The sequence below is a fragment of the Benincasa hispida genome, chromosome 8 (genome assembly GCF_027475165.1).
Source record: "Benincasa hispida cultivar pf3 chromosome 8, pf3_genome.v1.1, whole genome shotgun sequence".
Classification (NCBI taxonomy): domain Eukaryota; kingdom Viridiplantae; phylum Streptophyta; class Magnoliopsida; order Cucurbitales; family Cucurbitaceae; genus Benincasa; species Benincasa hispida.
This window is the reverse complement of record NC_143485.1, coordinates 6252231-6263881: the sequence shown is the minus strand read 5'-3', so window position 1 is coordinate 6263881 and position 11651 is coordinate 6252231. Positions and strand designations below refer to the sequence as shown.

General features: G+C 37.5%; 1 protein-coding gene across 2 annotated transcripts in view; it reads left to right on the top strand.

Moving 5' to 3' along the window:
* Window positions 1–1107: 1107 nt before the first annotated feature.
* Window positions 1108–11651, top strand: part of LOC120083699 (uncharacterized) — a 14377-nt gene continuing 3833 nt past the window's right edge. The window contains exons 1-6 of one of the 2 annotated variants that reach the window (XM_039039543.2): window positions 1108–1406; window positions 2351–2594; window positions 2703–2987; window positions 3157–3222; window positions 3357–3410; window positions 3517–3624. In XM_039039543.2, coding sequence (XP_038895471.1) covers window positions 2397–2594; window positions 2703–2987; window positions 3157–3222; window positions 3357–3410; window positions 3517–3624 — 711 coding nt within the window. In that variant the 5' untranslated portion in view covers window positions 1108–1406; window positions 2351–2396. The remainder of the gene's footprint in view (window positions 1407–2350; window positions 2595–2702; window positions 2988–3156; window positions 3223–3356; window positions 3411–3516; window positions 3625–11651) is intronic. The other variant, XM_039039544.2, reaches the window with a different exon arrangement.

Sequence of the window (11651 nt, the reverse complement as noted above, 5' to 3'; positions counted from 1 at the left end):
GATTGTTGTCAAATTGATTGGAGGTTTTAGAATTCGATATTAGGGTTTGAACAATTGGGTTCGTAATTTTTCAAATCCTAGGGTTTTCATATCAATCTCCCTATCCCCAATTATACTAAAAAAAACTAATGTTATTATGAAATTCATCTAATTCAAAGATCTTGGTATTTATTGTTTTATATAATATTGAGGTTTTTATTATATAATCGAAGTTAAAACGTACATATATTACCGTTAATAAATAAAAAAATTATTAAAAATATAAGAATGAGAAAAGTGTAAAAGTTGGGAGTTCGTAAGATTAAAGGACTCAACCTAAAATTATTAACAATAATAGAACATGCAAACAACTCATTTGTTTCTTCGTATCTCACATATTTTCTAAATTTTTTCAATCACACCTCAAGTCTTGGAACAATTTTATTTTTCTATTTATAGTTTTGAAATGTTATAAAAATAATGTCAAATAAAGTCACTGTTGTTAAAAAAGAAAAAAAGCTATAAAAATGTGACAACAACGACAAAAGGTAAATGTATTTCAAATTATTAATACGAAATTTAACTACATATATAAAAAATTTGAATAAACTTTTATAAATAAATCATATTTTCAACTCCTTCTAACACGCACGAATGAAAATTAGATTTTAGAAAAAAGTCAAAATTCATCTTCTCAAATTAATTACTAGATAATCCAATTGTAATTCAAGGTAAATGGATTTTATTGATTTTTCATAAAATTAAAAATACAATTTTTGGAGGAGTTAGAATTGAAAAAAGAAGGGTCACTTGGATTCACTTGAGAAAAAGATGTTTCAAGAGCAATTTTGAGATGTTATTAAATACTTTAAATTTTTATAAAATAACTTATTTTAAAAATTAAATAATTACCAGAAAAGTTAAACAAAATACAACAGTTTGGATTTATTTAGAAAAAATAATTAAAAAAAAACTATTTTTATTTAAATTATTTGGATAAAAATGGTTTGAAATATAGTTTTAAGAGTGTTTCAAAATACATTTTTGTCAAATACTTTATTTTTTTTTATAAAAATAACTCATTTTCAAAATTAAAATATTTAAAAAATTAGATCAAAATAGAAATGAAATGGGAAGTCAAACTAAGTTAAAAGAAAGAAAAGAAATCAAAATAAAAAGAAACAAACTAAAACCAAATCGTCTTCTCCATCTCTCGCATTCTCTTTTCACGCGATCCCTTCCTCACGCCACAGTCCGCCGCCGGCCACAGCCAGCCGTTGACCGCAGCACTCCGCCTCGCCTCCGTCCAGTAAGGCCCTCCCCCCCCTCTCTAGGTTATCCTCTGTGCAGCGCCTGCCAGTTGCCATTGGCGTGCATCGCCGCTACCCTCCGTTCGCCGTTGTTCGTTACCGGGTTTGTTGTTGAAGGTAAGTTTTGGTGTTTTCTGGGTTTTCTTGAAGATCTTGAATATTCATTGAATTTTGGTCTGTATTTGTTGATGAGCATAATGTTTTGGTTGTTAGATATGTGAATTGGAAATCTTTTGGATTGGTTATAGTTGCTGTAAATTGGGTTTCTAAACCTTGTTTCGGTTTACTCTTAGGTTTTAATTTTTGGTTTGGAAGTTGGAAGTGGTATTGGATCAAGCGACTGTTTGGGTTAAGTTGTTTGAAGACTTTTAGAATGAATTGATATTTGGAATTAGGTCCTAACGTTGATATACTTGATAATATTATTTGAACTAAGTGACACTATGAATTCCTCAGTATCAGGCAAAGAAGATTTATTTGATAATGTTGTGGCCGCCTTGCTAACTAAAATATTTAAGTGAGAGATATGTTGATATGACATGTTTTCATGTACTCTATTATGAAATTATGAATGTTTGTCATGATGAGTTGTATGCTTAAACTGACGAGTGACGGGTTCAGTTTCATGTTTTGACGGTGCACCATTAGGCTACTAAACATGCGTGAATCGACGACAAGTTCACTGTCTTGTTTTTGACGGTGTGCCATCAGGCCACTAGACATGTGAGTTAGGGCGAGATATATGCAATTTAGGTTCACTTTTATGTTCTTGACAAAGTGATCTGTTGGCAGGTGCTATGGGACTAGTGTCATTGCTTTCACTTGGTATCATTTTTCAAATTTGTTATTCTTTGATAGGGGAAATTTGTTGTCATAAAATATAAATCATGATGCTTTAGTTATATCACGATTTCTTTATTCATTTTGCTCTTGCTTCTTGTTGAATTAATTAGGTTGTTCATTTGTAAAATTCGTTATTTGACCATTTTCTTTTCTTAAGTGCATTACTTCAAAATTTCAAATATGGCATATAAATCTCCATGGTTTTTGGGATGTGCTAGGTACTGAGTGATACACCCTTCGCCTTTTCCTTTGTAGTGAGATAAAATGGGAGAGAGGAAGGTGCTTAACAAATACTACCCACCGGATTTTGATCCATCAAAGCTACCAAGGGTCCGTAGGCCCAAAAACCAGCAAATGAAAGTTCGTATGATGCTTCCTATGAGCATCCGGTGCAATACTTGTGGTAATTACATATACAAGGGCACAAAGTTTAATTCTCGCAAGGAGGACGTCATTGGTGAGGCAAGAGAATCCCTTTTATATATCTTTTTTTAATTTTTTTTTTAACCTAAAATATGTTTGTTCCTTTTGCAATTAATTTCTCATGTATTTTCTTTCCTTTTATTTCAGACATATTTGGGAATTCAAATTTTTAGGTTCTACTTCAAGTGTACCCGATGTTCGGCTGAGCTCACCATTAAAACAGACCCCCAAAACTCAGACTATGTCGTAGAATCAGGAGCCACACGTAATTTTGAACCATGGCGTGAGGAGGATGAAGCTTTTGAGAAGGAGAAACACAAAAGGAATGCTGAAGAGATGGGGGACCCAATGAAATCTTTGGAGAATAGAACCTTGGATTCCAAACGTGAGATGGACATCCTTGCTGCTTTGGATGAGATGAAGTCTATGAAGGTTTTCTTTTTGTTACCCTTTGTTTTGTCATTAAGATTGTTGGTTTGTGATTAATTTCTTGGAGTTGTGGCTTTAAACAAGATCCTAATTTGTTTCCTCCATTTTAACATCTTCTATTATTAAGTATAGTTTATTGTTTATAACAACTTGGTGGGTGTTTGTTCTGCAGTCCAGACACGCAAATGTGAGTATTGATTCAATGCTTATGGCTTTGCAACGAACAACCGCTGAAAAGGTATGAAAAGCGCGTCATCTTAACTATCTTAACATATTGTTTTGTGGGCTTGTTTTTTTTTTTATGCTTTTGTATTCTTTCATTTTTTCTCAATGAAAATTGTAATAACATATTGGACAATGTATACTTCGCAGGAAAAGAAGTTAGAAGAAGAGGATGAGGCATTGATAAAATCAATAGTCTTCAATGTGAGTTCATTGTTTCTATGTGTTTTTCCTCTTCTATTTACAGCTATTTCTTTTCGTTTTGCAAGGACTTAAGAATTTTCATATATATTTGTTAATTCTTGTGCAGAACTCAAACAATTTTGTTAGAAGAATTTCAGATGAGGAATTTGATGATAGTAGTCATTTTGTACAACATTTGACCAACAATGTCAAAACATCTGACTTTAAAGCAAAGGTAATAAAGTAGTAAATGAAGCTCTTTTCTATTCCTTACAATTATGAAGATTTGGATGATTAGTGAACATTAGAGGTCGAGTGATACATTTGTAAACCGGATAGGATTTTTGAGAATCTCAACTATTTAGCTTATTCTTAATTTCTTGACATGTTAGATATTTCTGCAGTTTTTAATTACTATGTAGAAGTTGGTCGTGTTGTTTTTGAGAGTCTTAGATGTTTGATTAATCAAGGGTGAATCTGGTGTATTTGTTTAAAAAAATGGGTAAAGCTGGTGATTATGATGAATGTTCAGGATTGTCAAAAGAGGATGAGATTAAACTGAAAGTCTTGAGACCTTTTGACATCAACTATGTCCTATTATTTGACATTAGTTGGTTTGTGGCAGGTTGGGATTTGTGCTATTCTATGGGGTTTGTGAAGTGAGAGAAATAGGAGAATCTAGAGAGAGAGAGAGAGAGTTCTTCTTGTGATGTTTGTTCTCCCTTAGATTCTTTGTTTCTTTTTGGAACTTGGTTCCAACCTGTTTTGTAATTATTCGTTGGACTCATTTTACTTGACCAGAACTTATTTTTTCCCCCTCTTTCTTTGGGATGAAATACCTAACTTCTATTGGGGCAAAAAAGTGAAAGAATAAATGAGTTTACAAGGTAAAAAACTCACAAAAAAGAGGGCCAACTACAAGTACAAGGGGATCCAATCAAGTAATAAGACCTTGTAGATGCCTTTGGGTATGGGGGAGTGAAGCTCCAACTCTTGTTATTGAAAAAAAGGACCTCGACAAAACAAATAATGTAACAAAAGACCAAACGACATTGTTGGAGCTCTCCTTCCCCCTGAATATTCTCTTGTTTATCTCGCTCCACTAACCCCACAAAATCACACACAATCCACCCTGCTACAAAAACAACTCTTTCTCACGGAAGACCGAATGGAATAATAAATCAATTGACTCCCTATACCCTTGAGAGCTAACGACGTAATAGTAGAAAGCCTCAAAGAAACCACCACCAAACTGCCCGAGCACTCCAAAAGGATATGATCAAGGTCCTTAATCGCCTTTCTTCAGAGAATACAACATCGAGACTCAACCAAAGAGGACCTGCTGGCTGAGATTCGATCCATTGTGTTAACTCATCCATGCAAAACCTGCTGCACAACGTATTTCACCTTTTTAAAAATTGTACCTTCCACATCGAGGAGAATTCTCTTCAGGATCGGAGAAAGGATCAATTCAAATAGGTTTTTGTCCTTTGAAGAAATTTCTAGCTTGAAGATTATGTAACAATATTCCTTACTGTTCTTGATATTCAATAAGCAAGATAACTTCCTACAATCTCGATTAGAGTCTATCGAGAACCAAAGAGCATAAAATAAGGAAATAAGCAAGAACAAGATAATACTCAACAACGTGAGAGTTCCTACAGAAAATTCAAGATTGCTGGTTTTTCTCCCTTAAGAACCTGAGAGTCTTCTACTACCCTAAAGCAAAACATATAATGACAATCCTTTCCCTCCATAGCAACGTGCGTCCGATTGAACAACAATCTTGGGCGAAATTCCCTTCTTGCCCCTCTTGGAATAAACCTTATGTATTGGAGGCCTAGCATTACCCCTGGAGAAGAAATGCCTTATCCTCAAGGAAGAATTGAGGAAACTGATTGTTAATTATGGCATACAATTCCTAGGTGGCATCATGCTTTAGTTGTCCTTTGTACAAGATGAGAACTTCCCACTCTTGCTCTTTTTCATACAAATGAGTAGCCTTCAATTGTTAAAAAGGAGAGGTCTTGTTGCACTTGAGTACCTGTGCCCAATGCCTTATTCAGTTGAGAAACATGGAAAATGGGTAGATCCGTACAGATGAAGGCATGTCTATCAAATAAGCCATCGTTCCCTATTTTGCCAACACTTCCAAGGGCCCAAAAAATTTCTTTCGTGTCAAGCGTTGTTGTCGATAGGGCCTTATTTTCAGATAAACCATATCTCCCACTTAAAACACTTCTTCCCTTGACGAGTGTCGATATACTTCATTTCTGGGCCTTTAGCCAACTTATCCTTCAAGGCTAAAATAGCGAGGTCCCAATCCTTCAAATGTTGATCCATAGATTCATCACTGTCTTTGTGTCTTCGTATGATATTAGTGGAGAGGGAGGACACACAATCATAAATGGAGTGGAATTAATGGAAGCTCGATAATTGGTATTATACCAATATTGCGCCCATGACACCCAATTACTCCACATTTTAGGCTTCTCTCCAACGTCATAAGGAATTTGTTCTTTGCTTTAGATTGTCCATCTGTTTGTGGATGAAAAGCCATGTTCCTTTTAAGCTGTTCACTGTAGTCTAAATGATGTAGGAAGTCTCATTGTAAAGTCCAACCATTGTCTTATATTTAGAGTCCTGTTTAGTCAATTGTATATAGTGTAATACTTGTTGTAAGTTGTAACTGGTTACTCAAATATCCATAACCAATTGTTAGTAGTTTTGGTCTTATGTCAACCAGTTGTCTAGGTTACTTCAATTGGTTACCTAGAGACCATGTATAAATAGGTTCTATCTCAAATTTTCATTATTAGTAAGAATCATCTTGAAGTCTTCTTGGAGCTACTTCATTACTAAAGGGCTTTGTCCAGAAGTGACTAATGAAAATTTTGTTGCAATTGGAAACAATGAACTTTGGTATCCCATGGAGCCGCACAATTTTACGCATAAACAATGGGGCAATCGTTTTTGTTGTGAAGGATGGTCGAGGGCTAAGAAATGTGCATACTTGCTCAATCTATCAACCACCACGAAGACTGAGTCATATCTGTACGATTTGAGGAGCCTTTCGATAAAGTCCATGGAGATATCTTCCCAGATCTAGTTGGGAATGGGTAATGGTTGCAACAAGCCAGCGGGAGATCGACACGTTGGGGTTTAGAATAATTGGGAGTAGGTATGACCCTCACACTTTTGGTTGGAACTTGCGACGGGGGGTGGGGGGCCTTGTAAATTAAGTTATATCTTTGGGTCTTCTCTCGTGTTCTCGTGTTTTTTTTTTTTTTTTTTTTTTTTTTTTTTTTTTTTTTTGGGAGGATTGGTGGGTGGGAGGTGAACCTTTTTTTTACTTATTCTCTTGTCTTTACTTTATCTCATACTAGAAGTTGCATCCTATAGCTTTGGAGTTGTCTTCTCCTAACATTCCTCGATTTCATTGGGTTTTCATGGCCCTCTTTCTAATAGAGAGGTGGTTGAGGTGGCGAATCTTGTTATCCTTTGAGATCGTCTTATTGTTCCTAGTGAGGAGGGATGTCAGGAGGTGGTCCCCGACCCTGCTGGGGGGTTTTCTTGTCATTCCTATTTTAATCTTTTATCCTTTTCCCCTGCACTTGAGGCTTTAGTCTTCTCTTCTTTGTGGAATATACAAGTTCCAAAAACGCTTGAGGTTTTTGCTTGGCTAGTTTTAGTTGGAAGAGCCAATGCCTTGGATCGTGTTGAAAACTTGAATGACATCCCTCCTTCGTCTTGCATATGCTACGATGCATTCTTTGGCAGAGGCATCAGGAGAATCATTTGTTGTGGGAGTGCTAATTCACGGATTTCTTGTGGGATCAATGGCAGTGTTGTTTTGGAATAATTAGAGCTCAGAATAGGGATGATTGTTTCCAAGAACAGGGTTCTGTTTTATGGCAAGCTAGTTTCTTTGCTATTTTGTGGGGTATTTGGTTGGAATGTAGTATCAATGGTTGAAAATAGAAGGGTTGTTATGTATTAGCCCTAAGGGCTTTTTAGTCTTTTTACTTTGCCCTATTTTCCCTTGTTTTTCTGTATTAGGGTTTCTATAGCCTTTATATATCTTTAGATAGCCTTTAAATAGAAGGGTAGTTTGACCCGATCGGATCAACAGTTGGCTGTGTCGCCGCCCACTGAAGGTTTCTCGACTCAACCGGGAGTGTGGCTAGTTGAATTGGCCCTGTCTGGACACTTCTCGACTCGATTGGGAAAGTGATCGGCTGGGCTTCACTCGACTGTTGCGCCGGCTGGAGGAGATGTGGAAGCATCGTTTGAAAATACCGTTCCACGACAGCCTGTACAGTGGTGGCTGTGTCGGCGACATTGATGCCATTGTTGCCGGTTGGTGGTGATTGTGATTCTCTTGGTTGATTTTCATCGATGACAGCTAGGGTTTAATCGCCATGCTCTGATACCATGATGAAAATAAAAGAAGAAAATAACACACAACGTTTTACGTGGAAAACCCTAGAACAGGGAGAAAAAACCACGATACATAACACTTTTTTATTATTTTCTGATAATACATACAGTAGAGGGCACAAATATAAATAGACTGGTAGGAAACCCTAATACATCGTAGGACGAAGGTAAATTACTAAAATTTCCCTAGGGTTAAATGGTGAAGCCCTCTATTTTCAACAATTTCAATGAGAGGTGATTGGTCAATAAAAGGAATTGCTCGGGTGTTAAGTAGTGCTCCCACTACTTTAATGCTCGGACAAGAGCATATAACTCTTGTTCATAAGTGCTCCAAGCTTGCCTTGAAGGACTAAGCTTTTCACTAAAATATTCAACCAGATGCCCTTGTTGAGATAGGACAGCCCCAATTCCCACACCACAGGCGTCCACTGCTACTTCAAAAGGGTTTAAGAAGTCTGGAAGCTTTAAGACAGGACTGGTACTAAGTCTTTCTTTGATATTTTCAAAGCTGTCTTGCAGTTTTTGTCCCCCAAAGAAGTTCCCTTTCTTCAAGCAATCTGTGATAGGGGCTGTGATTGAGCTGAAGTTCTTAATTAACTTTTATAGAAGGATGCTAGGCCAAGGCTGGCTTTGGATATCCTTGACTGATGTAGGAACCGTCCAACATCTAATTGCTTCAATTTTCTTCTCATCCATCCATATTTGTTCTCTGCCAATGAGGAAGCCAAGAAATGAAATTTCTTGAACAAGGAAAATGCATTTCTTGAGGTTGATATACAATTCATTCAAGATCATGTAGGTGCTGAAAATGTTTTTCATTCCTGCTATAGACCAAAAAGTCATCAAAATAAACTACCTTAAATTTATTAAGGAAAGGATGTAGTTCTTAGTTCATGTGCCTCATAAATGTGCTAGGGGCATTTGAAAGTCTGAATGACATGACAAGCCATTCAAAGAGTCCTTCATTAGTCTTGAAAGCCGTTTTTCGCTTATCGCCTGACCTTATTTGTATTTGATGGTAGCCACTCTTCAAATCAATCTTTGATCAAGATCAATGTCCCTCCAAGTTGATCAAGTAAGTCACTGATTTTTGGGATTGGGAAGCGGTATTTTACAGTTATTCGGTTGATTGCTCGGCTATCTACACACATCCTCCAACTTCCACCCTTCTTTGGAGTAAGAAGGGCGGGCACTGCACATGGACTCAAGCTTGGTTGGATGTGGCCTCTCTTGAGTAGGTTCTTCTGTGTCGGTGTAGAATTTCGTACTCCTTTGAGCTCATTCGATAATGTGGTAAGTGAGGAAGTTAAGCTCCTGGAATTAGGTTAGTGTTGTATTGAATCCCATGTAGAGGAGGTAAGTTTATGGGATCTTCTTTAATTTTCTGAAATTTTTCAAACAAGACTTGTACTTGTGGAGGAATTTTGTGAACTGTTACTTCCACTTTACTGCCAGAAACTACCAACCCCTAGATGTCAGCTTCCCTTTCTTTAGCAAATTTCTTCCCACTAATTATGATGAAGAGATGGTTTCTCTCACTCTTCTTGGAGTTGATTCCATCTTCATTCTTCTTGTTTAAAGGCAACAATACTACTTTCTTGTCCATCCATTGAAACTCGTAAGTATTTTCCCTCCCTTTGTGTGTAGTCCGAGTGTCATATTGCCACGGACATCCCAACAAGACATGGCATACATACATTTCTAGCACATCGAACACTTGATCTTTGTAGCTATTTCCAAATGAATGAGGGACTGAACAAATCTCACTAACCTGTGCTTCACCTCCCTTCTTAATCCACCCAATTTTGTATGGACTAGGATGAGGTTCCACTTTGAGATTTAGTGCTGTCATGAACTTCTTTGACACAAAGTTTTCACTGCTGACACTGTCAATAATGACATCACATACCTTGGTATGGATTGTACAACGGGTTTTGAAAAGGAAATGCCTTTGTGGGGTGAGATTCTCTCTTTGGTGCAATCAAAATTCGTTGAAGAACACAAGATAGTCTATCCCCTCATCGGGTTCAAGAAATTCTGCCTTCTCCTCTAATCCCTTATCGTCTCCACAAAAATCGTCTTCTTCTACCATTGCAACTATTTCTCGTTGAGGGCAAGCATTGGAAAGGTGCCCACTTTGGCCACATCAAAAGCATTTGCCAAGTGAGGGACGATTGTATGGATTGTGGGCTTTCTTCTTGAGTTCAAGATCTTCTTTCTTTTCATTCTTATCATCGGGTTTATCCTGCTCCTTCTCCTTCGAGGATGATGGCTGATTGTGGGATGTATTCGGCAGGCCACTTTTCTTGCTTAAGGCAGTCTCCCATGGCCCTCTTCTTGAAATTCTTTTGGAGCGTGACTCATTTAATTTTTCTATCGTTTCAGCAAAAGAAATTGCTTCAGCAAGAGTATGAAAAGGTTGGAGCTTCACCTTTTCTTTGATTTCCAGCCGTAGACCTCCAACAAACCGAGCAATTAGATGTTGTTCATTCTCCATTACATTGGTTCTTGCCGGGGTGAAACTCTTCGATATAATCAGCCAATAACCGAACCCCCTGTCCACCATTTTGGTAGTGGCTATATAAGATTTACTCGTAATTAGGAGGTAGGAAACATTCCTTCATCAACTTCTTCATCTTCTCCCTTGACCGAATTGGTCCTTTGCCCCTTCTTTGTCGATTTCCTTCTAGTTGATCCCACCATGCCGAGGCACCACCTTTTTAATTTCAACACTACTAAGTGGACTGTCTTATGATCGGGGGTGTTCATGTAATTGAAGAAATTCTCGGTATTCTTGATCCAATCCAAGAACAACTCAATGTTATGCTTCCCATCATAGCTCGGTAAGTCAATTTTCATCTTGAATTCTTGAGGTTCCCTTCTACCTCCATAATAGCCATTCGCTCTTCTCCTAAACTCATCAAACTCAACGTTTTGCTTCTCCCCACTAGAAGAACTTTAATCTTGGAATTCTTGGTTGCATTCTTGATAGTTTGGCTGTGGTTCTTAATAATGTGGCCAAGGTTCTTGATGATCCGGAGGGTATTCTCCGCCGAAAAGATTATCTTGCTTCCTTTCTTGATGATTTTCTTGGCAAGCACGTAGCCTCCATGAATGCCCAAGACCCCTTCTTCCTCTCCTTCCCCATTCTTGAACGAATGGTTGGGAAATTTCTTGGTTTTGCGGTGCTGCCGACATCATCTTGATCTTCCTTGATAAAGCTTCCAACGTTTCTTGCACCGTGCTCATCTTGTTCTGTAAATCTCTACCACAGAGGCCTCTACGGACAGCAAGTGTCTCAAGGAGGATTTTGGCGAGAGGGTGGGGAACTCCACCACCTTTTGCTCTTGGTGAATGTTTCCACCCACTGGCTGGTTTCTTTTTCTGGCCATTGGTCCGAGGAGTCTTGGACTGCTATGATACTACTTTGGTGTCAAACCAAACTCTAGAAAGTTTATCAAAATGAATCTCTCCTCAAAATGAAAGATGAGGGCCTTATTTATAGAAGAGGTTAGTTACAAAACGATTAACTAACTATAACAACTAACAACTTCCTATGTAATTACAAAAAAGGGCCTTCCTGTGGGGTATTTGGTTGAAATGTAGTATTAATATCTTTAGGGATGTGCAGAAGTGTAGAGAGGAGATTTGGGAGTTGGTGAGGTTTAATGCTTCCCATTTGGATATAGGTCTTCAGACCGTTTTGTAATGGTGATATCTTTTTTTGGTCGAGAAACAATTTGATTGATGAATGAAATATTTAAAGTGGTACAAAAGGAGCCCAGAGTAGGGGGTTACAAATTGGGTTTTCAGTTAGGTACA